The 26,664-nt window shown below is 44.6% G+C and overlaps 1 protein-coding gene across 1 annotated transcript in view; it reads right to left on the reverse strand.

Annotated features, from left to right (window-relative positions):
- Positions 1-273: 273 nt before the first annotated feature.
- Positions 274-26,664, reverse strand: part of cabp1a (calcium binding protein 1a) — a 49,311-nt gene continuing 22,920 nt past the window's right edge. The window contains exons 3-7 of the mRNA XM_060844043.1: positions 23,066-23,096; positions 18,271-18,414; positions 11,238-11,347; positions 8,505-8,652; positions 274-963 (exon numbers count right to left, since the gene is read on the reverse strand). Of these exons, the coding sequence (XP_060700026.1) occupies positions 938-963; positions 8,505-8,652; positions 11,238-11,347; positions 18,271-18,414; positions 23,066-23,096 (459 nt within the window). The 3' untranslated portion in view covers positions 274-937. The remainder of the gene's footprint in view (positions 964-8,504; positions 8,653-11,237; positions 11,348-18,270; positions 18,415-23,065; positions 23,097-26,664) is intronic.

Genomic DNA, 26,664 nt, shown 5'->3' on the forward strand with positions numbered 1-26,664 from the left:
GCCTTTTAAGAGTGGGACATCTCCTGGGCTGCAGCCAAAGAGATTGCGAAGGATTGGGGCTGGTGATGGAGTCTTGCTGCCCACTGCCCTGCACAAGCCTAGAGGAACTACGGTTTTGAAATCTACTACCGAATCTGCTCCCACCGCCCCTTCAGGCATTGCCTTCCAGATTACAACACGTTGCAGAGAGTTCAATCAAATTCAAGAAAGGGAGCAAGTCAGCTTATCCTCTATGACCGAAGATCGTTCAAACGCAGTGGAACGACTCTGCTGTGCTGAGGTACGGAATCCTGGATAAACTGAGGAAAATTGGGACGTTTCTGTTTCTTCTGTGAAGCGAGTAAAGCAGGCTCACACAAGAACGCATTACACTCCAGTTTCTGCCGAACGCATTACACTCCAGTTTCTGCCATTTCAATTCAATTGACAACCCATTCATTATAACGCTTTAATCAAAGTAGTGCAGAGGCAAATTTAATGTAAATCTGTCAGTCAGTGTGGGCAGTGCAGCCACACAGTAATGCTTCTCCCTGATATTCCAAATAATTGCTGAAGGCTATATCCTCCAAAGCCAGGTAAAAGACAGAGGACCTATAAACAGCTTGGTATGATGTTAAATTTCATCTGTTAATTACATTGGCGATTTGACTTTGAGCAATGCACACTGAAAGAGAGGCCACCTCACCACTGAGTGGGTATGGACAGTCCTTGGTGAGGATCAGCCCCTGAGCTGTGTAACTCAGGCAGCAGAGGAATATAAAGAGTTTCTGTTTCAGTTCGTTGCTCCAACGTGGAGGACTGGAAGCTTGGACAGAAGAGGTTTCGCTCCGTAACTCGGAGGAGCTGCTCAATACAGCCTCTAGAGCAGCATTAAGATATTGCGACGGTCTCTGTGAAGTTGGTGGCTCTTCATTCAGGGAGGGCCTGCTCTCCATCCTCAGCGTGACATCATCCGGACAAATTCTGCCAAGGGAACAGCAATGGTCAACACAGAGACCAACTACAGTCAAGGGCTCTGAAAGATTGTTAAAAACAATTCTTATACAACACAAAGCTTGGCAAATAAACCAGCCAGAATTCACTCTCTCTCCCTGACAGCCCAGGGTCAGAGCGCTCTCTCTCTCTTCCCACCCCCTCACCCCCAACAGCCCAGAGTCAGGGCTAGCTCTTTCTCCCCACACACCCCCACCCCTGACATCCCAGAGTCAGGGGTCTCTGTCTCTCTCCCTGGTATGGGTGAGTTATATAGTCAGAGATGTACCGCATGGAAACAGGCCCTTCAGTCCACCTTATCCATGCTGACCAGATATCCCAACCCAATCTAGTCCCACCTGCCAGCACCCGCCCCATATCCTTCCTAATCATATACCTATCCAGATGCCTTTTAAATGTTGCAATTGTACCAGCCTCCACCACTTCCTGCAGTCCATACACGTACCACCCTCTATGTGAAAATGTTGCCCCTTAGGTCTCTTTTATAAAAATATCACCCCTCTCACCCTGAACCTATGCCTTCTAGTTCTGGACTCCCCCACCTCAGGGAAGAGACTGTCTATTTATTCTATCCATGCCCCTCATGATTTTATAAACCTCTAAGGTCACTCCTCATCCTCCAATGCGCCATGGAAAACAGCCCCAGCCTATTCAACCTCTCCCTATAGTTCAAAACCTCCAACCCTGGCAATATCCTTTTAAATCTTTTCTGAACCCTTTCAAGTTTCACAACATCTTTCCAATAGGAAGGAGACCAAAATTGCACGCAATATTCCAACAGTGGCCTAACCAATGTCCTGTATGGCCACAACATGACCTCCCAACTCCTGTACTCAATACTCTGACCAATAAAGGAAAGCATACCAAACGCCTTCTTCACTACCCTATCTACCTGTGACTCCACTTTCAAGGAGCTATGAACCTGCACTCCAAGGTCTCTTTGTTCAGCAACACTCCCGAGGACCTTTCCATTAAGTATATAAGTCCTGCTAAGATTTGCTTTCCCAAAATGCAGCCCCTCGCATTTAGTGGAATTAAACTCCATCTGCCACTTCCCAGCCCATTGGCCCATCTCATCCAGATCCCATTGTATTCTGAGGTAATCTTCTTTGCTGACAACAACTGTCTGTTTCCGTGCTATGCATCACTATGACTATTACTCTATGTTCTTTTTCCTCCTAGATTGGAGAACTGCATATGAGAATCTGTGTCTGAATTTGCCTTTGTGCCAAGGGGTGTATTTATGGAATGTTACTATATTGGAACAGTTAATGAGTAATAGGTACTGTATCTATTATTCAGTTAAGTTTTCTAATAGTTAAGCCACTTTAAATGCCTTTTTCTTTTATTTGTATTTTAACCATAGTGTTTAAATAAATTGTGTTCTGTTTAATGTTGAGTAGTTTGACCAGTCATATTTCATTTGGAAAACAGACTTCCACATCTCCCAGTATCTTTAAAACAAGAAACAGTTAGGGTCTAGGCTACCTTCTTAAAGTATATTGAGGGTCCATAACAGCATTTCAGACTGCACCTACCCACATTACTCTGAGACTAGAGTCATAAGTCAGCCAGAACAGTGGAGAATGAGAGTTCATTTCCTGAAAGGACACCAGTGAACCAGATGGGTTTTACAACAATCAACGATGGGATGATAGTTACCCTCCCAATCTTTATGAATTGAGTTTAAATTCCTCCAGTTGCACGGTGGGAATTAAACCCATGGCCCAGAGCCTGGGTCTCTCTGTCTCTCTCAGGATTACCAGCACCAGTGACATCAGCATGAGGCCATATCGCCCACCTGAGGGGGCAGCTTCCTGGAAGCTACCGTTTCCTAATCTATCCATTCAGAGGTGATAGTACCCACCGCTGCAGCAGGTGGGACATGAATCCTGACCTCCTGGCTCAGGAGGTAGAGGCACTGCCACTGTACCCTACCAAAAGAAGGCTCTCTAGAGATCTGAAATCAGATTAGCTGGCTTCAGAGTCCAGAGTGCTTACCATCGCTCCCAGGTTAGAGCTGCTTCATCGAGATCGGTTTCTGTCGAGTTGAAAGGCAAGTCAGTCCTAGAACGATGGAACAGTTTGAGGGGCTGAATGGCCTACCCCTGCTGCTAGCTTAATGGAAGCTCAACAAAAACTTTACAATCCATCTAATTCACCTTCTACCTTCTAGTAGCCTCTTGATTGGAACAGAGTTATTGGCTGATCAATAGGAACAAATCCCTGTCAACAGGTCTAAGACAGATCCACGCACCTCCCAGTGACGGAGAACTTTGGGAATTTTGGCTGCGCCCATATCTCAGACTAAAGGTGTGGTTCCAGAAACAAAAATGGCGTCAACGATAGGCCCACCTTCCTGGAGCTGGTCGCAGCTTATTGGCTGAAGAGATTGGTAGAGATGTAGGGAGCATGTCCCAAACGTGTGCGGAAAAGGCCATGCCAGTCAGTGCACAACACTGACCTGAATGCAGCGCGGAAACAGACCCTTTGGTCCAACTAGTCCATGCTAACCATACTGGGAGAAAGGGAGGACTGAAGAGAACATTTCAGAGAACATCTCTGGGGCACATGCATTAAACAACCCCATCGCCCACTGACCGAACATTCCAACTCCCTCTCCCACTCTGCCAAGGACATACAAGTCCTGGACCTCCTCCATCGCCAACCCATGCTTGGAGGAAGAACACCTCATCTTCCACCTAGGGACCCTCCAAGTACACGGAATCATTGTGTATTTCACCAGTTTTCTCATTTCCCCTCCCCCCACCCTATTCCAGATCCAACCCTCCAACTCGGCACTACCTTCTTGACCTGTTCCTATCTGCCCATCTTCCTACCTGTCCATCTTCCTTCCCAGCTATTCGCTCCACCCTCCTCTCCGACCTATCACCATCACACCCCCACTCCCATTTTCATCTACCTATTGTATTCCCAGCTACCATCCCCCTAACCCTAGCCCCCTCGGGCCACTCCCTCATTCCTGGTGAAGGCCTTATGCTCAAAACGTTGACTCTCCTGCTCCTTGGATGCTGCCTGACTCACTGTGCTTTTCCAGTGGCACATGTTTTGATGTCAACCATAGTTCCAAACTAAGCTAGTTCCACCTGCCTGCTCTTGGCCCATATCCGTCCAAACATTTCTTATTCATGGAATTATCAAAACATCTTTTAAACATTATAACTGTACCCACATCCAACACTTCCTCTGGAAGTTCATTCTACACACCAACCATCCTCTTTTCAAAAAGGTTCCCCCTCATGTCCATTTTAAATTTTTCTCCTCTGACATTAAAGATGAACACCCTGGTTTTGAACTCCCCCAGCCTAAGGAAAAGACCTTTTCCTCATTTATTTTATCTATGCTCCTCATGATTTTATAAACCTCGGCAAGGTCACCCCTCAACATCAGAAGCTCCAGTGAAAAAAACACCTGGTCTTTTTAGCTTATTTTCGTATCTCAAGCCCTCCATTCCCGGCAACACCGTCAGTATGCCCGGTCTCAGCCTGAGGAAACTGCAGCAACATTCAGCAACAGGAGGGCTCCCTGTCAGAGTCACTTAATGGAACAGAAATGCAGAAACTGCACAGGGCGGACCCTTTGAACCCACTCTTCATGATCATGCCTGATCCTCCATCTCAGCACCTGCTCTCTTCACATACACCATGACACTGAAAATCACGGAGGCTGTGGGGTAAAGCAGAAGATAGGATTGTGCACCAATAATGGAGCTGGTAGTTACCAGTCAATGAAAGGAAGAGACGGAGTGCGTAAATGTCATATTGTATCAAGGAACCATGAAAGTGCAGGGACATTCAATAACAAAATAAGCTTAAAGGCTTTGTATCTTAATGCATGATGCATTTGGAACAATCATTGAATCACCACAGTACGGAAAGAGGCCATTTGGCCTATCGAGTATGCACCAGCTCTCCAAAGAGCATCCCACCTAAACCCAGCCGTCTACCCTATCCCCATAACCCAGTATTTCCCATGGCTAATCCACTTATCCACTTAGCCTGCACATCCCTGGAGTGTATGAACAGTTTATCATGGCCAATCTAGTTAATCTAGCATGTCTTCGGACTGGGTAGACAAATAAGGAGTGAATTGATAATGAGATTGAATGTAATCTTGTAGCTATTTTGAAAGCATGGCTCACAAGGAGATCAAAACTGAGAACTGAACATTCTGGAAGATTTGATTTTTCAGAAAAACTGGAGGGGTAGATAGTAGAGTCGCACTGTTAAGAAGAAATGAAATGAGAACAGTTGAGAGATAATGACCCAGGATCAGATGATGTCTACCTCCACCCAGTTGGATGCTACAATAGCAAGGGAAGGAATACGTTAGTAGGAGGAGTGTACAGACCCTCAGACTCCAGTAGCCATGCTGTGGGAAAGGCTATAAATTAATAAATAATTGGAACATGTAAAAAAAAGGAAATAATTATGGGTGACTTTCATCTTCATGTTCATGTTGATTAGATGAATCGAATTGGAAAGGGCAGCTACAACGACAAATTTAAAGTGAGTTAAAAGTTCAGTGTTGGAGGTGATATATTTGCATGGATAGAGAATGGGTTAATGGGCAGGAAACAGCGACTGGGGATAAAAGGGGTTATTTTTCAGGTAGACGACCTGTCACCAGTGGGGTGCCACAGAGACCAATACTCACCTGTTGACTTGGAGGAAGGCAGCAAGTGTACCGCAACCAAATTCACAGACACTACAACAGGGGGAAAGGCAGGTTATGGCAGGGATACTGACAGTTTAAGTAAATGGGCAAAAAGTTTGCAAATGGAGAACAAATGTGGAAAAATGTGTAGTTGTTCGTTTTGGAAGGGAGCACAACAGAACTAAGTATTAAAGGGAAAAAGAAACCTGCAGAAAGCTGTAGCACAAAGGGACGCAGGGACACTCATGGACGAAATATAGGTGCAGCAGGTAATCAGGAAGGCTAATGGAATGTTGGTCCTTATTCTCACAGAGGGATGGGAGTATAAGAGTAGGGAAGTCTTACTGCAACTGTATAAGGGGCTGGGGAGACCACATTTGGGATACAGTGAGCGGTTTTGGTTCCCTCACTTAAGGAAAATGATCATTTCATTGGAGGCAGTTCAGAGAAGGCTCACTAGGATGATCCCTGCTGTGGAGAGATTGTCTTATGACCAGAGGCTAAAGAGGTTGGGAGTCTACTCACTGGAGTTTAGAAGAATGAGAGGTGATCTCATGTGGAACAAACTGGATTCTTAATGGACTTGAGAGAGTAAATGCTGAGAGGGTGTTTGTTTCCCTTCAAGGGACAGTCTAGGACCAGAGGGCATAGTCTCAGAATAAAGGGGTGCCAATTAAGAGGGAGATGAGGAGGAATTTCTTCTCTCGGTGGTTGAGAGTCATTGAACATCCTTGCCTTATGTACATTTAGACAGACAGATTCTTGATCAGTTGGGAACCAAGTGTCTGAGTGGGTTTCCTCTGGGGTGCTCCGGTTTCCTCCCACAATCCAAAGATGTGCAGGTTAGATAAACTGGCCATGCTAAACTGCCCCATAGTGTTCAGGAAAGTTTAGGTTAGGTGCATTAGTCAGGGGTAAATGTAGAGTAGGGAAATGGGTCTGGGTAGGTTACTCTTTGGAGGGTCAGTGTGCACTTGTTGGGCCGAAGGGCCTGTTTCCACACTGTAGGGATTCTACGATTCTAAGGAGAACAAAACTGTACACAACTTTCTAGGGTCTCACCAAGCACGCGCACAGCTGCAGTCAGGTTCCCTTCTTCCTGTACTATTGCAATGAAAGGCTTTGGACCATTTGCCTTCTTAACTGCACCTGCATGCTTACTCCTGATGGACAAGGAACCTAGATCCCTTTGTACATCCACCTTTCCCAATCTATCACTATTTCCATAACACTCTGTCATTCTGGCTTTCCTAACAACATGGACAACTTCACATTTATCCACATTTGGAGTCTTTTTCAGGTTGGCAGCCAGTGACTAATGGAGTCCTGCAAGGTTCAGAATTGGGACCCCAACTATTCACATTATACAACAAGAATCTGGACAAAGGAGTGAGGGCATTGACGCTAAGTTAGCAGATGACATCAAGATAAGTGGAGGGACAGGTCATATTAAAGGAAGCAGGAAGGCTGTAGGAGGATTTGGAAAAGCTAGGAGAATGGGCAAAGAGGTGACAGATGGAATACATCATGGAAAGTGTGAGGTTATACACTCTGGTAGGAAGAATGGAGGCCTGGACCATTTTCTAAATGAGGAAATGCTCTGGAAATCTAAACGCAATGGATCATGCAGGTTAAGAAGGCAAATGCAATCTTAGTATTCATTTCAAGAGGGCATGAATGTAAGAGTAGGAAGTATTGCTGAGGCTGTGTAAGACTCTGGTCAAACCGCCTTTGGAATATTGTGAGCAGTTTCGTGCCCCGTAACTAAGGAAGAGCATGCTGGTGTTGGACTGCATCTAGAGGTGGTTCACAAGAATGATCCTGGGAATGAAGGGCTTGTCGTATGAAGAGCAGTTGAGGACCAAGTCTGTACTCGCTGGAGTTTCGAAAGAGGATGGTGGGATCCAATTGAAACTTACAGAATTCAGAGAGGATAGGGTAGAGAGGATAGAGTGAACACAGAGAAGATGTTTCCACTAGCAGGACAGACTGGGACCCAAGGGGTCAGCCTCAGGGGGAAGGGACAACTCATTAGAATGGAGTTACGGAGGAATTTCGTCAGGCAGAGGGTGGTTAATCTGTAGAACGCGTTGCCACAGAGGGTGGTGGATGCCAAGTCATTGAATGTATTCAAGATAGAGATGGATAGGTTCTTGATTAGGAGGGTCAAGGGTTACAGGGAGAAAGCAGGAGAATGGGGTTGAAAAACATATCAGCTGTGATCGAATGGAGGAGCAGATTCAATGGGCCAAATGGCCTAATTCTGCTTCGATATCTATGATCTTATGGTTACAGAGCATCTGCCAGGTATTTTCCCACTCATGACTTGCCTAAATTGTCTCGATGCCTCTTCATGTCCCTTCCCTACTCATACTTCCACCGAGAGTTGTATTGGCAACAAGCTTACAAACATTATGCTCACCAATGACTTTCAGGTGAGTGATGTTTTCCCTGTGTTAGCAAAAGGTTTTGATAGTTTGAACAGTTATTGAGGATCTTGGTTCTGACTTCAGGGGCTATGCTCTGATCAGTTATGTTGTCCAGATCCATGAGAATATTTATAGATCCATGGAGTTTGCAAGCTGCTGCTTCCAAACATACACAGGATTCACACATTGCTATCCTGGTTTCCGTTACAGAGGACTATCCAATTTTACCCTAGTCACCTGTCCTCTCAAACCTGTTATGTTTTGTTTTTGACCCCATTTCCACCCCTTTCTCTTCTGTACACTAACTGTGCTGGCCTTTGGACACAGGGCTGGACCTGTGAATATACTATAAAACCTTAGCTAATGAAACATGAACAAAGCTAATCCAACAATGTCAGCTCTTACCTTCAAAGTCAACACGCCCATCCCCATTCAGATCAACATCTTTCAGGATTTCCTCAATATCTCTGTGTCCAATTTGCTGGCCCAGTAATTTCTTCATAGCTTCACGCAGTTCAGTTGTGCTAATCTCTCCATCTCCGTTTGTGTCAAACTGTGTTTAATGAATACCGTGGTGTCTGAGTTTAGAACATCTATTAACAGGATTTGGCTGTTGCAAGTACTCCAACACATCAAGTCATTTTGAAATTCCCCATGCATATTCCCTTCAACTTTTAATTTTTATCTGACCAATCAGAAGCTGTAGTAGAAGGGGCAGCACCCTGACCAATCAGAAGCTGTGGTAGAAGGGGCAGCACCCAGACCAATCAGAAACTGTGGCGTAAAGGGGCAGCACCCTGACCAGTCAGAAGCTGTGGTAGAAGGGGCAGCACCCTGACCAATCAGAAACTGTGGCGCAAAGGGGCAGCACCCTGACCAATCACAACCTGTGGTACAAAGGGCAGCACCCTGACCAATCAGAAGCCGTGGCACAAAGGGGCAGCACCCTGACCAATCAGAAGCTGTGGTACAAGGGGCAGCACACTGACCAATCAGAAGATTATTGGATCTGGTCTCAGTCCCAGGACTTGAGTATATAATCTATAGCAGGTTAATACCTGTAATGAATACAGAGGCAGAAAGCACTGACAGAGCTCTGATCTTTCAGAGACCTTAATCTGAGCTGCAGTCTGCTCTCTCACCTGGATATCAAATATCCCACAAGGTGAATTTTATTGGTGATGGATTTCCTGCTCTGCCACCTAAAGAGTGAGTGCTGAATATTAAACACACTCCGAGGCATGATCATTGTCTGGGAGGCATTGCTTCTGTCCCTGATCCAGGAGGACACCCCACCTCAGAGAGAGCGAGCTGGCACGCTGGCTGAGCTCCCTGGGAGCAATGGCCGCTGCCGAAGCTGACATAGGAAGCTGGGGGGTGGTCAGTACTGGAGTACTCCTCGTCCTCTTACCATCTGAAGGGGATAATCTGCCAGCCCTTCCTCTTCCTGAATTCCTTCTACTAGTTGGAAAGTTGTGGCCATGTGGGGTGAAAGCTCCCTTTAGGGCTTTCATTGAAGTGGCAGTGGGCATTTGAGGAACCAGGAATGCCATCCCATTGCATTATTTCAAACAACAACGGGGGGGGGGGGGGGGGGGGGGGTGCACCCAGGGCCTGGCTAATATATTTATTCCTCAACTTGTGATGGAGGATCTGAACAAGCTGTGCGTGGGAGTTTCCTGTGCACACACTGGTATCTGCTTTTTCTCCTTTGTAATAGTTGACACACATCAAAAAATACTTTGCGGATTGTAACACACTTTTGGACATTCCAAAGGACACCATATAAATGCAGACCCCTCTTCTCTTCCTTTCCAGCTGTCGCTCGTGTTCTGGAGATGTGGCTCATTTCCAAGAAAAAGGGACAATTTTCTGTGAGTTGACCCTCACTTTGCAAGGGATGCTTAATCCCCAACTCAGCACCTCAAACCACAGCAGGACTTCACATGAAGTTGAAAGAGAAGCAGTCCCTGTATCAGAATCTGAGGAAACCCCACACTGCTTGTGATCTTTAAAGAGCAAGAATCCATTAGGTCCAAACCTCATTGTCACCCTCCATTGTTCCAGGTACCAGGAGGACTGGCAACATGGAATTAACAAACTGCAGAGTCTGACAGTACAAGACAGTGAGGGAGAGTTCAATCTCTCAAACTGAGAAGCTTTCACCGTGAAGTCATTGTTTTGTTTTGACCTCACTCCCAAGATGCAGTGAAGGCTGCACCAATAGCTACAGTTGGGGCAGCACAGTGGTTAGCACTGCTGCCTCACAGCGTGTTTGATTCCAGCCTTGGGCAACTGAATGTGGAGTTTGCACATTCTCCCCGTGTCTGCTCCGGGTTTCCTCCCACAGTCTAAAGCTGTGCAGGTTAGGTGGATTGGCCATGCTATATTGCCCATAGTGTTCAAGGATGCGCAGGTGAAGGGTGGAATAGTTGGAGGAAATAAGGGTGGAGGATTGGTGCAGACTCGAGGGGCTGAATGGCCTCTTTCAGCACTGTAGAGATTCAACGTCTCCAGGATGTTATCATTATTTGGACCTCTCGTGTGGAGGAACTGTAAACTCATCCCTGGAATAGCAAGAAGCAACCGTGTTAAAGTAGTTAGGCCCGTGAGAATGCTGGCACCTTACAGAAATTAGAGGAATGACTGATCCTATGCTTACCCATCTGCATGTACTTAATGGCGACCAGGAATGGGAGCGCTGACTGACCTTTCTCCTCCTGAACAGAAACAAACTCAACGGATGAATGTGGCGCTATCCTGTGCCAGTCTGTGTGACCGTCTTCCACACTTAGAAGTACACCTGCCCACTGGTGACACAACACTATGGTCCCAGAGATCCCCTCTGTGTAATACTCCCTCTTGGACTAAACAGAATGGGAGGGAGATGAGAAAAGGCCATATGGCCCTCTGAAATACAGGCACATCCAGTGTTTTCCACTGGCTTTCACATTCGAGAATGGCCTCAATTAATATAAACCCAAACCAATGCCTGAGTTTCTGCTGGTGACTTGTCCAATGAGCTTAATGGAAACAATGGAGAAATTGTATGAACGGACTTTGCCCTAAATTCTAAGGTAAGGAAGGAAGTTGGGCAAGTCCCAGTTCTGGCTATGGTATAATCTTTGAAACAGTCACCTCTTTGAAAGCGTCTCGAAGCTCTTTCACTCCAATCATGTCAGCCGTCTCCGCCAAAAGCTTCGGTCCCATCAGTTCCAAAAAGTCGTCAAAATCAACATGGCCGCCCACTGAAAATCAAGCACAAGGAAGCAAGAAGCCCAGTAAGCTCAGATTGCAACAACAGATTCAATACATTCATTATTGAAGAAACACCAGCACCACACTCCAGGAATGCTTGCTGCTGACTGTAGAGGACAAGGGCTCAGTAGCTCGGCATTGAATGACTTCAATGGAGGCTGTGTGCTGTTTAAATTAAACAGGATAGCAAACATGGTCAAAGAACAGACAAAGACACTGACTCCCCAACACCCCTGTCTGCAACACCCTCAGGTACTGGATTCTAACAGGGTATTGATCACCATGATGTACCATTGCACTGGTCTGTAATTGCGCATGACAAGCTGCTGCAGATGTTTGCTGTTGCCTTCTGGAAGTTGGCTGACCAGAAATCTCTCCTGCTCTTACTGCCGGCCATCGGGAAGGTGGGACAGATTTACAGGCTGAGACTGAACCTCATCGAACTCGTTACAAAGCATCCCGTGTGGCCATCCAGACCTGCAATGGGATTTGAACCTGGGGCTTCTGGCCCTGAGGTATTGACATTCCCACTCCACCACAAGAACCTCCCCTCCTCGAACGTCGCTCAGGGTAATTTCGAGGCAAGAGACGATTCTTCTTTTCATTCTCTTCACACTCAGAAAGACCCTCTGAAAATATTTCAATTGTTGTGGCAGGCTCTTGAGAGATCTTGTACCTTCAAACCCAGGCAAATCAGCACGGTGGTCATTTCATTGCCAATCCCTAACTGCTGTGATATGATGGTGCTGGTGAGGGGGTCGACCTCATCCTCTATAATGCTGGTGAGGATGGGTTAGGGGCAGCATGGGGGCAATCCCAGCACAGTGGCTTAACGTTGTAAATGAAGAGGTTGGAGAGCCCCTTGTGAAGGATGAGTTGTGTAAGGATCTCCAGTCCTAATGAAAAATGGTGCTATTTGTTTCAGTCAGTGGGTCAATCTTGTGTTTGTACGATTACATCAGATGGATTATAGTGAAGTACCGACCTGTTTTGCAGCCTCTCAATCTGATTATCGATCAAAATGAAAACTGGGATTGATGTATAGCAGGTTGCTGCCTCATTATCATGGTATCAGACTCAAGTACATCACACTCTAACTCTTAGTCGTAGACAGCATCAGACTTCATGGACTAATATCCAAGAGTTTACCGAATTCGCCTTTGTCTGTGCATCATACTGACAAAGCCCTAAATACCCTGTATGCGCCTCACCACACTCTGTCCACACATCACCTCCAGCCTGCAGACCCCAGCTGCTTGGCGTTTTAATCACCTCCTTCCTCTTTAAATCTTTCTCCCTAAACAGAACAAATTGCATCAGTGATCGTCATCCTGTTACTATTACGTATGTGCTTTGGTTAATTTAAGCTTTTTGGCTTTGTGTTAAAGAACTTCACGTTAACATCAACATCGAAAACGATTTCTGAACCTTGCTCTATCATTCTGGCAGCTTGCATCAGCATGATGTAAATTTACGTCAAATGCTTCATAGTGTTGCTAAAATGTCACTGCCCCTCTCTTCCCAAGATGGCCATTTGCTTTTACATGGGGTATTTTGATAAAAATTTGCCTTGTCACAATACAAGACTCTTGTGTGTCACAGTAAGTCTCTGCAATAAGTCAAACACATCACAAAAAGTCTGCAAAAGATCTTAAAAAGGTTCTTCATTAAAAATGATAATAAAAGGTGCTTTCGTGATTGAGAAGGTTGTAGGCCAGGGATCACACTCAGCCCTCCTGAAAGGGTATTTTCTTACTTCACTATCTACAAACCAGATTCACAATGAGTGTGATGAAACTCTATCTAGCTGTAGAGCCAGCAGAGATTCAATGAGGAATAGTGTGTCTGAAAGAGTCATTCATTGCACAGTTTCCTCAATTCTCAGAGCAGTCGATATAAAACTCTCCCCCCTTTCAATTTGTGCCACTCGCTACCTCTCTCCCTTGAGGGACTACTTCTTCCAGACACTCAATGTTTCAGATGAGTTTTGTCAACCCTATTTATGGAAGAGGTCTTTGTAACGCAGTGGTAGCATCCCTTGCTCTAAGCCAGGATGTTCAAGTCTCACCTGCTCCGGAGGTGTTTAATTATCATAAAATCCCTACAGTGTGGAAGTAGGCCATTCAGCCCATAAAGTACACTGACCCTCCAAACAGCATCCAACCCAGACTTACCACCACCTACCCTATCCCTGCATTTCCCATGGCTAACACACCTAGCCTGCACATTCCTGGGCAACATGGGCAATTTAACATGGCCAATCCACCTAACCTGCACATCTTTGGATTGTTGGAAGAAACTGGAGCACACGGAGGGAACCCACACAGACACAGGGGGAATGTGCAAACTCCACAAAGACATCTGTCAGTGGGTGGATTGAACCTGGATCCCTGGCACTGTGAGGCAGCAGTGCTAACCACTGAGCCACCGTGCCACCCATTGTTATCTCTGAGCAGGTTGATTCTGAAAATATTATTTTCAGGGCCAGGAGATTTGGTTTGACCATTTTCAGCTAGAGTGCAGCACTCACATAAACCACACAGACAGAGGGACCAATGACCCAGAGGCACCTTGCATCGAACAGTTCTGTAGACAAGTCGTATCGGGCTCAAAAATGTTAACTTTGTTTCTCTCTCCATGGATCTGCTGAGATCCTTCAGAACTTCTTGGGTTTGTTTCAGATTTCCAGCACTCACGTGTTTTATTTTGCTTTTATGTGAATTCTGTTTGCCTACTCAGACAGACTCCAGGTACAAGTGGCAGAGATAGGGAGTCCTGCTCAGCAGGAAGCCCACTGGTTCCTTCAAAGGCATCTCAATCACAGTGCGCTATGATTTGTCAGCGAACATCGAGACCTGGGTGAGTTGACATACAGCACGGTGGCCCAGTGGTTAGCACTGCTGCCTCACAGCGCCCGGGACCTGGGTTCGATTCCACCCTTGGGTGACTGTCTGCGTGGAGGTTGCACATTCTCCTTGTGTCTGTGAGGTTTCCTCCCACAGTCCAAAGATGTGCAGGTTAGGTGGATTGGCCATGTTGAATTGCCCATAGTGTCCAGGGTTATGTAAGCTAGGTGGGTTTGCCATGGGAAACTGAGTCTGGGTTGGATGCTCTTCAAAGGGTTGGTGTGCACTTGATGGGCCAAATGGCCTGTTTCTACACTGTAGGGATTCTATGTGCTGCCAATTCAAACTGGACACATTTCTAAAATAATGTCAATTAACTATCAAACAAAGGAAGAGGAAGATTCATTTTAAAAGAGGTTGCAAATTTCTCTGGAGCTCCTCTGGATTAGCACCCTGAAGCTTTTTCTTAATTCATCATGGGATGTGGGCATCACTGGCTCAGCCAGCATTCATTGGTCAGGCCTAACTGCCGAGAGTCAACCACGTTGCTGTGGGTCTGGAGTCACATGTAGTAGGCCAATGCAGCATCCTGCTGTAAAGGACACTAGTAAACCAGATGGGTTTTTGGACAATTGACGGTAGATTCATTGTTGGGATCTTAATTCCAGACTTTTTTTAAAAATGAATTCAAATTCCACCATCTGCCATGGCAGGATTGGAACCCTGATGCCAAAACATCATTTGGGTCTCTGGATTAATAGTCCTGTGATATAAGCACCATCCCTTGAGGCAGAGTGAGGAAATGAGTTTCTGCCGAGATTACGACAAGCCACGAGGAAAAGCACAGGAGTTTGGGTTAAAAACCCGTTTTTAATGACTGCCCAGTTGCCACAGAGCCTGCAGGAGAGTAATAATTACCCTGTTACTCTGGAGGCAGCTGGTTTCAAAATATAGAATACTCTGCCATTGGAACACAGCTGCCCATTTCATTCCAAACAGCAGCATCCTCGCACACTGATCCTGAGCTTTTCACAATGAAAGATCACAGTGGCATTGTACTAACCTAGTGCTGTTCGTAGGCCTCACGGTATAATTTCTTCCTCACAATTAACTGTTTATTTGCAGCAAACCCCTGTTCCTAAGCGTAGGAGGTTGAGAGGTGACCTTATAGAGATTTATATATTCAATGAGGAGTATAGATAAGGTGAATGGTAGGTGTCTCTTCCATCGGTGGGGATTTCAAGACACAGGCGGTATATTTTTAAAGTGAGAAATGAAAAATTTAAATAAAAACATGGTCTTTTTTTAAAAAAAAGAATGGTTGTGTGTGGAATGAACTTCCAGAGCAAGTGGTGGATGTGGGTAACATTTAAAAGACATTAAGATGAGTACATAAATAGGAAAAGTTTGGAGGGATTTGGGCCAAGCACAGGCAGGTGGGACTAGTTTAGTTTGGAATTATGGTCTGGTTGGACGTAAGGGTCTGTTTCCGTGCTGTATGACTCTACGGGATCCCCTGTGAGATTGTGGGATCTGTAATGCTAGGTATCAGCTTAATGAGACAAGTCACATATTAAACACCCACATAATAACTAGGCTGCTATGGAAGGACACTGTGTGTTCCCTGATGTAGTGGATTGAAATCTGAGACCTGTATCTTTAACAAAGTCCCAAATGCACTGTTTAATCAAATGTGATCTAACCTTTAAAAACAGAGCATTTAATCATTGGCTGGGATTACATCAATGAAACAGATCAATAACAAACTTTCCAGGGGGCAGCAGACTTAACAGTGAAATATCTGAACTGCAAAGGATTGTTTGAGGTGTCAGTTGTTAAGCTGAGTTAGTGCTGAATAAACTGTATGTGTCAGGGGTGACCTGGAATTGAAGTAACCTGCTCAACTGCAGTAGTCTTCTGCGTCTGGAAGAACACAGGCTGTAAGACCCAACACTTGATTCCGCTTAGCTGCAATGTTTATTTTCAGTCGTCATTTCATTAGAAATATTAAAAAAACAGAAAGATGGAAAACAGAAGCAGTCAGCCCTTCCAGCCAGCTCCTCCATTCAACATGACCATGGCCAATCATCCAACTAAGAACTTTATCCAATTCCTTCTATGTTTTGGCCCCAAAACATTTTCTGTGACAGAGAATTCCACAGGCTCCCATCTCTGTGGGCGAAGATATTTCTCACCTCAATCCTGAATGGCCCTCCCCCATATGTCATGATTCCTGGTTCTGGAGCATCAGAAACATCCTTGCTGTCTAATCCTGTTAGAATTTTATAGGTTTTTCTGAGACTTCCCCACTCCCCCACCAATTCTTCTAAACTCCAGTGAATACAGTCCTAAGCAATCCAATCTTTCTTCGTATGTTAGTTTGGCCACTCCATGGATCAATCTGGTAAACTTTCATTGAAATCCCCCCCATAGCCAGATCATCCTTCCTTGGTAAAACTGCGCTCAATTATTCCAGGTATTAAACTTCCCACTACATTCAGTGTAAATGTTCCTGCTTGAGGAGACTGGGGGACAGGCATATGGTGTTGTGCCGAACAACTTCCCACCCTCGGCCATTCAGTACAATCAGCTTGTACCTGTGCCATGATGTTAGAGGGCACCAGGACTTGGCATCATCGAGATATGTCAGATTAGGCGATGCCAGCCATGGAGAGAATACAATGTCAGTTGAAATCACTCTATGCTTACTGAGTCTTAAGTAGACAGGCAGGAGGCTGGAAGAACACAACAAGCCAGGCAGCACCAGGAGTTGGAGAAGTCAATGTTTCGGGTGTGACCCTTACAGGATGCTGCCTGGCTTGCTGTGTTCTTCCAGCCTCCTGCCTTTTGACTTTAGACGCTAGTAACTGCAGTTTTGTTTTTGTCTCTACTGAGTCTTAAGCGGGAATCGAACGGTTTTTGGTTTGCTCGTTCACAGGTTGGGGCTTGACAGGATTTGATGAGGCCTTGCTGCCTGTTATGCTATGTGATTCTCGGGTGTTGGAAACAGTCACGCTTTAGGCTCAGAAAGGTTAAGGTTCAAATGCCTTTAATCCAAATTCCCATGCTACCTGGTAGGAAGACTGCCTTAGAACACACATCCTGACTCCCCTGTGCAGCCATGAACATGATCCCCTGGAACACTTATGCATACAACTGGTTTGTGACTGCAGATATCCCCCCACTATCCAAAGGTAGAGTGTTCCCAGGAAACCTTTTGTAAGCTGCAAATGACGTAAAGCGAAGATGCATGACTTTTATGGCAAAAAATTTATTGATTATCATAAAAGCAAAAATCCTCTTTGGATTCGCGAAAATAAGTACCGATATGGGGACTTTTGTAAAAACGAAGTGGCGTTCAAAAAGTTGGGGGACACCTGTAATCAGTTCCTAGCTCTTTAAAGACAATCCATCAAAATATAACAGTAACCCAGTAATGCTTGATGTCCAATCTCTCACATTAAGTGATGGGGAGGATACCTTAGGGAGGCTGTTGAGAGGGAAAGACTGGACACAGTTCAGAAAAGCTGGTTTATGTTTAGAAGCATCTAACCATGGCATTGTTGGCATGGACAGGAAGTCCCCAGGTTACAAATGGGTTCCATTTTTTCTGCTGCTTGTAAGTTGTGTGTGTAAGTCGGAACAGATTCGGGCAAATTAGTCCAACCGTTCGTTAGGACAAAACATTGCAGGCAACTGAGATTCTTAAAAATAATTTTTAAAAATGAAAAGCCGGAGGTCGGTTCCCAAGGATGGAACATTGGTAATTCGGGCACTTCCTGTACCACAGTCACTTGTGTGACATGGATCTGTTCTCTAGCATGGCCAATACAGTGGACCAGAATCCCACAGCATTGCTCCATTACCAACATTAATGCCAAAAGCACTTCCCTTTGCTTTGTACCTGATCTACACAGATGCTGTTTCAACTCCATTACATTCATCTGGCCTTCAGATGGGATGAAATTTTCTCAAGTTGTACATCTGCTGTGCTTCAGATTTCAATGTTCGAAAGATAGCATAATTGCAACTAAGTCTACTTAGATCATCACAAAGTCTCAACTTACAGTTCATGTTGATTTGTTGGGAGAGTTCGATCAGCTCCATTTCTGTTGGCATGTAGCCCATCGTCCGCATACAGTTACCCAGGTCTTTACAGCCAATGAATCCATCCTTGTCCTTATCAAACTCTTTGAATGCGTCTCTCAGCTCTGCCAACAGACAGCAATTTGACCATAAAGAAATGTCCTTTGATAAAACAAATCAGGTCTCCCATGAGTATTAGATTAATGAGACCAACAACAACTTGCATTCAAATACCACCCACACTGTAGGATAATATCTCCAGGCACTTCACACTTAATCAGACAAGATCTACAATGAACCAAGGATCTAAAAGGTTAGTCCCATTGGTGGGAGTTGAGAACAGGAGGGTGGTGGAGATATTGAGCGAGAGAATTCCAGGTATTAGGGTCTGGAGATCTGTGGCTACAGTCATTGAGCTAACAGAGAGGGGGGAGTTACACAACAATCTTCTGCATTCCTGACACGCTGGGTCTGTTCTGTGAAGTTGGACCGTACAAATTAGGTTCAGCCCCCCCTCACTGAGGTTCTGCATATCCCAACACTTACACTGTACTGACAAGCCCCAGCTTATATATGTGCTCCCATATTCGAACGTTAGGTAGCCCATTGTTGAGGCATGTGCTCTTAGAACTGAAGAACTATTGAGCAAAGAGTCAGGGCAACGTACCAGGAGTTTGTGCAACTTTTGAAGGTGGGACTTGCATTGTGAACCATGTAGCTACATTCCAATTCATCCAGTGTGTCATATACACACCTGTAACAGACAGATTCAGTCAGGCGACAGGGAGTGTAACAGACAGGTGACAGGGACTGGAAGGTGTGAAAATGAGAAGCAGGACCCTGGAACACATGAATGAGCAGGAAAGCGAAATAAACAGATTACAGAAGGTATCTGACAATTATTTGTGGATCCTAGAACTCTGTGGGAAGCTAGAGAAGTGATTGCTGGGCCTCTTGCTGAGACATTTGTATGATCGATAGTCACAAGTGAGGTGCTGGAAGACTGGAGGTTGGCTAACATGGTGCCACTGTTTAAGAAGGGTGGTAAGGACAAGCCAGGGAACTATAGACCAGTGAGTCTGACCTCAGTGGTGGGCAAGTTGTTGGAGGGAATCCTGAGGGACAGGATGTACCTGTATTTGGAAAGGCAAGGACTGATTAGAGATAGTCAACATGGCTTTGTGCATGGGAAATCATGTCTCACAAACTTGATTGAGTTTTTTGAAGAAGTAATAAAGAGGATTGATGAGGTCAGAGTTGTAGATGTGATCTATATGGACATCAGTAAGACGTTCGACAGTCTCCCATGGGGAACCTTGATCAGCAAGGTTAGATCTCACAGAATACAGAGAGAACTAGCCATTTGGATACAGAACTGGCTCAAAGGTAGAAGACAGAGGGTGGTGGTGGAGGGTCGTTTTTCAGACTGGAGGCCTGTGACCAGTGGAGTGCCACAAGGATCGTTGCTGGGTCCACTACTTTTTGTCATTTATGTAACTTATTTGGATGTGAGCATAAGAGGTATCGTTAGTAAGTTTGTAGATGACACCAAAATTGGAGGTGTAGTGGACAGCTAAAAGGATTACCTCAGATTATAACAGGATCTTGATCAGATAGGCCAATGGACTGAGAAGTGGCAGAGGGAGTTTAATTCAGATAAATGAGAGGTGCTGCACTTTGGGAAAGCAAATCATAGCAGGACTTATACACAGGGAGTATTGCTGAACAAAGAGACCTTGGAGTGCAGGTTCATAGCTCCTTGAAAGTGAAGTCACAGGTAGATAGGATAGTGAAGAAGGCATTTAGACAAAGTCTTTTCCCTGGGGTGATGGAGTCCAGAACTAGAAGGCATAGATTTAGGGTGAGAGGGGAAAGGTATAAAGAAGACCTAAGGGGCAACTTTTTCACACAGAGAGTGGTACATGTTTGGAATGAGCTGCCAGAGGAAGTGGTGGAGTCTAATACAATTTCAACATTGAAGAGGCATTTGGATGTGTATATGAATAGGAAGGGTTTGGAGGGATATGGGCTGGGTGCTGGCAGGTGGGTCTAGATTGTGTTAGGATATCTGGTCGGCATGGACAGGTTGGACCGAAGGGCCTGTTTCCATGCTGTACATCTCTATGACTTTATTTAGAAAAGGGAGGTAGACAGAAAACTGAATCATAGACTGGGTTAGCCTGATAACAGCAGTGTGGAAAGTGCTAGAGGCCACCATCAACTTTTAATAACAGCACTGGAAAACACTGGCAGCTTAAGACTGAGTCCCCATGGATTTACGAAAATTAAACCGCGGAGGGTGCAGAAAAAGATTTACTGGGATGCTGCTGGGAATGGAGAGTTTGAGATAGAAAAATAGATTGAGACTTTTTTACACTGCAGCACTGGAGGCTGAGAGGTGATCTTGTCAAAGTTTATAAAATCATGAGGGATGTAGATAAGATGAATGACAAGGGTCTTCTCTCTAGGGTGGGAGATGGCTCAAAACTAGGGGCATATTTTAAGGTGAGAGGAGAAAGATTTAAAAAGGATATGAAGGGCAACATTTTTATTTAAAGAGAGTTGTGTGTGTGTGTGTGTGTGTGTGTGTGTGTGTGGGGTAGATGCAGGTACAGTTATAATGTTGAAAAGACATTTGGATAAGTTCACCAATAGCAAAGGTTTGGAAGGATAGGGGCCAGGCATAGGCAGGTGAGACTAGTTCAGTTTGGGAACATGGCTAGCATGGACTGGTTGGACCAAAGGGTCTGTTTTCACGCTGTATGACTATGAAAATGAAATCATGCTGGCCAAATCTACTGGACATTTTCGAAGAAGTAATTAGTAGAGTTGATCGGGGGAGCCAGTGGATGTGGTTTACTTGGACTTTAGGAAGACATATGATAAAAGTCCCACATACGAGATTAACATGTAAAATTAAAGTGCATGGGATTGGGAATGATGGACTGTCACGGCCAGAGAATTGGATGTCAGGAAACAAACAGTAGAAATAAACAGGTCTTTGTCTGATTGGCAACCAGCTGCTGTGAACTCTCACTATTCACAATATATATTAATGATTTCGCTGAGGGAATTAAATGTAATATCTCCAAGTCTGCAGTCTATACCAGGCTGGGTGGGAGGGTGAACTATACGGAGGATGCAGACTTGATGTGCAGATAAATGGGAGGCTATCCACTTTAGTAGCAAAAACAGGAAGGCAGATTATTATTCGAGTGTTGATATATTGGGTAAAGGCTAGGTGCAGTGAGACCTGGGTGTCCTTGTACAGCAGTCACATAAATTGAGCATTGCAGGTGCAGCAGGTGGTGAAGGCAGTAAATGGTGGGGTGGTCTTCATAGTGAGAGCCTTAATGTACAGGAACAGGGATATCTTGTTGCAATTGTACAGGGCCTTGACGAGGCCACACCTGAAATATTGTGTACAATTTTGAAAACAATAATTTACACCCACCCACTCAACCTGTCTATCTTCCCATGTAGATTCTTTGTACCATCCTTATTACTTGCCTTCCCAATTATTGTTATGTCATCTTCAAACTTGTCTATAGTTTGAAGACACCCAAGTTACTAATATATATTTAAGTAATGTGGCCCCAGCTCTGATCCCAGTGGAACTCCACTAGTTACAGTGCCAGCCTGAAAATGGCCCCTTTATCTCTGTCTTCTATTAGTTAGCCAATCCTCTGTCCAGGCTAATATACTAGCCCCAATACCATGTGCTCTTATTTGGGGAACATTATCAAATGTCTTTTGGAAAACCAAATGTATGACACCTACTGGGTCCCTTTTATCTATCCTGTTTATTGTCTCCTCAAAAAGACTCTAATACATTTGTCAGGCATGATTTCCACTTCAAGAAGCCACACTGATTCTGCTTGAATGTATTATATATTTCTAAATGCTCTGCTATTACATTCTTTATAATGAACATTAATATCACCACAATAACAGATGTAAAGCTAACAGGCCTATACAATTATAGAATCCCTACAGTGTGACAGAAGGCCATTTGGCCCTTTGAGACTTCACTGACCCTCTGAAGAGCACCCAATTTTCAAAAGGGAATCAACTAAACTCAAGAAATGGGAAACACTGCAGGGCAATGAGTGGAGAGCAGAGGGAGTAAGGATAGTGAAACAAATTATTTTAAGGAGACAGAATGGGCTGAATGGCCTCAATCAGTCATGTAAGGTTCTATGATATCAATTAGTAAATTTTAAAAAACGTGTTAAAATTATGCAGACAGTAACAATTTCTCCTCATAATGAAATATTGGAACAGTTAGCCAAAAGTGGGAGTGGTTCATACCACACTGCCATTTCCAGGTGCAGGTGTTCTGAACACTTTTCATAAAATCATACAGTACAGAAGAGGCCCTTCGGGAGAAAGTAAGGACTGCAGACGATGGAGATCAGAGTCGAAATGTGTGGCGCTGGAAAAATACAGCAAGTCAGGCAGCATCCAAGGAGCAGGAGCAAGAGGCCCTTCAGCCCATCAAATCTATACTGTCAAACTTGTTAGGCATGATTTCTAGTTTAACATCATTCCCTCACATGAAAACAGCTAATTCAGGGATATATGGTATCTGGGTTATAAAAACCACACCTTGTCCATGTGAAAGCTGAAAGATACCCTGTAAAGGGAAACCACCAAATATATCTGTGATGATCTGCAAAACACTTTCATTGTCTTTGGTTGTTAATGAAATATATAGTTTCCTGGAGAAAGATTCTTAGTCACGGCATAAGTTAATAAAAAAACTGAAATGTTTACCTTCAATTTCCTCTGCTCCCAGCTCTCTGTCCTATTGATAAAACAGTTTAGCATTAGATATCTCCCATGTACTTTAATGTGGGTTACACATTTACAATCGAAATATAATTAGTTCAAATAGCATTCAGTTATCTTCAATGAGAAGGTAATGTCACTGGCTCAATCCTGTTCATACTGGAACCTGTATTGTTTACTTTTTAGTTGAAATGTTAAAGAGACACTGAGTTACCCAGTGACATCAAACTGTCAAACGTGACCCCTTTTCAAAAAGACCATAAATGGTTGAAACCCAGATGAATGATGTTTTCGAATTAAATAATGTTCTTGGTAGCGCTCTGCACTATAGTCCCACCATCACAAAATTACCTCCTCACCGAATCAGTACATTTAAAAAAAACATGCTTCCATATAACATGCAGAATTCCCGACTGCTATCCAATGCTCCCAGTAGGGAGCAGCACTGGCAGGGAGCACGGCTCGAAAAACTGCCTGTGTTCCCTGGGACGTGTGGAGGAATGCTACTCCCTCCCTGCGAGAGCTGGATACTGGGATTCACTGTAAACAAACAGCAAGCCAAGGCCAACCACAAAGACTGGGGGTAATGAGAGGGTGGAAATTGCAACCAACTGAAGTATAGGGTCAGAGTGTAGAGTGCAGTTGGCAGCAGGGAACATTGTCAAAAACTACACAGGACACTGATAATGCTCAGCAATTCATGCAGCAGCTGCAGGGAATGAAAGAGTCAATATTTCAGGTCACTCGCTTATGTCTCCCTCCATAGCTAAGTAACCTCAGCATTCTCAGTCTGTACTGAAAATGTGTTGCTGGAAAAGCGCAGCAGGTCAGGCAGCATCCATGGAACAGGAGCTGTTTCTTGGATGCTGCCTGACCTGCTGCACTTTTCCAGCAACACATTTTCAGTTCTGATCTCCAGCATCTGCAGTCCTCACTTTCTCCTCCATTCTCAGTCTGTAAGTTTCTACAATATACCCTGTGGAGTGTGACATGAAATTTCAACTCTTTCTCTCTGTAAGGCCTTACCTGCTGCATATGTCCAGCATTTGCTGATTTCTGTATTTTGTGACAAACTTTATACCTTATGGGTTACATTTGTATTTGTGGGTGGAGAAGGGTGTGGGACTTCTATGAATGCAGACCTTTAAGTAAGGTTACCTAATACAAGGGGAAGTGGTCAAACCTGTGTGCAGATCCATACAATGGCCTTAGGTGTGGGGGAATGTGATTATGAGTGCATTTCTGTTCCCATGAAATGCAAGAATAATATAACTTTGAGGTTACAGAGACTCCTAAGACCTGAGGCTGTACAAGACTGTGTCTCCATTAGGGGTCACTGTTTTGTAGGTGCAGATGACTGCTGTCCAATTCAAAATAGTACAAAGAATATTGTCAGAATGACAGTGACCCTCACGTGAGGACAATGAAGCAGTTTGCATGGTCACTACTAAGATATAGGAAGCATAAACCAATTTGTGTCCGGCAGGGTCCCACAGTCAGCATTGAGAAAGTAGCCAGATATTCTTGGATTTAGTAATGAAGATTGAGGGATAACTATTTGCTGAGACACCAGAGAAAACTTCATTGCTGTTTTTCATAATACTGCCAAGGGATCCTCTGCATCCACCTTGATATGACACAGAGGCCAAAACGTGGCACCTCTGACAGTGCAGAGCTGCCTCCATACTGCCCTGGCCTGAAGGTGCACAAACTCAGCACACAAACATTAAGGCTACTAGACAGACAAAGAAAACACAGTCAAGGGAATGGCTTTGCCAAACACCTTGTAGGAACAACTTCCAAATGAAGCAAGGCTTCCCGTTCTCATTTCAATTGAGCATGCTGATAACAGGAGGCTGTTAAAACCTGCTACTGAAGATTACTTTCCCCCTCCTTTGCCAGCTGTCTATCCAGTAATATTGTCGCTTTTATGCATCAATGTTAGTCTAAGTGCAGAATAAATAGTTGCCTCTAGGTACACTGCTGTGTTTCCCACTTCTTGCAAAATGTGTCTGGAGAACAGGAGGGAATTACACACTGAGATGGCAAATTCTTCAATATTTAAAACCTCTGTGATAATTTTCTGTAAATGTGATGCAGTGCTAAGCCACTACAATTAAATGTGACCACTGGAAGTAGGGCCAGCAATGCAAGAAGAAACAATCGCTTTGTTTTCGAGGATTATTCATTAAGATCTATTAGCCACAAGAGAGCACTGCACTTTCACTCTCAGCTCATTCATTAAATTCAACTGACAACCACCAAGTAATGGACCTTAACATTTAGATCATTCATAACGTTCTGCTGACAACTGTTAAGAATGAGTGTTGCACTGGAATTAGGTTAGATTAGATTCGATTCTCTACAGTGTGGAAACAGGCCCTTCGGCCCAACAAGTCCACACCGACCCTCGAAGAGCAACCCACCCAGACCCATTCTCCTACATTTACCCCTTCATCTAACACTACGGGCAATCTAGCATGGCCAATTCATCTGACCTGCACATCTTTGGACTGTGGGAGGAAACCGGAGGAAACGAGGAGAAGTGCAAACTCTACACAGACAGTTGCCCGAGGCGGGAATTGAACCCGGGTCACTGGCGCTGTGAGGCAGCAGTGCTAACCACTGAGTCACCGTTGTGAGAAATCATTAAATCAGTATCTTTGTAGTTGAATTTGTACCTTCACTCTCCTTTCCTACCCCAGAACGCTATTGATTAAAGCCCAGATACATCTGTCTCCAGATACACAACTTCCCTGCAAATTCTCCCCTTCCATTTATAACTCCTCTTCTATCCTGAGTCTCTGTAGCTAACAGGAGGGGATTCAAGACAATTGATAATGGGTAAATGATTGCCGTTAGGCTAGCTTTTAACCCCATCATTTTTAAAAAATTGATTTCAAATTCCACCATCTGGCCAAGTGTTCTTGTAGTGCAGTGGTAATGTCCCTACCTTCTGGCCAGGAGATACATGTTCAAGTCCCACCTGTGCCTGACATCTCTAAACAGGTTAGTTAAAATATCTTCACCATTAAGCCATGCTGGGATTTTGAACCCACATACTCGGGGCTAACTGAGATTACTAAGCCAGTGACATTACCACCAGCTCACTGGAGTGAAGATACTGGTCAATCAACTGGGACAGAGTCACACTGAGAGACAGTTGTGCTATCAATGGATTAATAAACCAGGCCTTAAGGACATGGGCTCAAATCCAGGCATGTTTTAAATTAAATTAACAAGTCTGGATTTGAACTCCAAAATCTGCTCTGAGTGGTGTTCACTGGTGGGAAAGTTGGGAAAAATCAAATGAGATAGCCAGCAATGAACTTCTCAACATGGAACGCTACAGGCCCTTCGACCCACGATGTCGAGCAGAGCATTTATCTTCATCTAAGATCAATCTAATCTACACACTCCTCAATTTACTGCCTTCATGTTCTTAGCGTGCAGTCACTTAAATGCCCCTCATGTCTCTGACTCTATTACCACTGCTGGCAGTGCATTTCATGCAGGCACCACACTGTATAAAGAACCTGCCTCTATCATCTCCCCATTACCTTCCTCCAATCACCTTAAAATTA

The sequence above is a fragment of the Hemiscyllium ocellatum genome, chromosome 24 (genome assembly GCF_020745735.1).
Source record: "Hemiscyllium ocellatum isolate sHemOce1 chromosome 24, sHemOce1.pat.X.cur, whole genome shotgun sequence".
NCBI classification, from domain to species: domain Eukaryota; kingdom Metazoa; phylum Chordata; class Chondrichthyes; order Orectolobiformes; family Hemiscylliidae; genus Hemiscyllium; species Hemiscyllium ocellatum.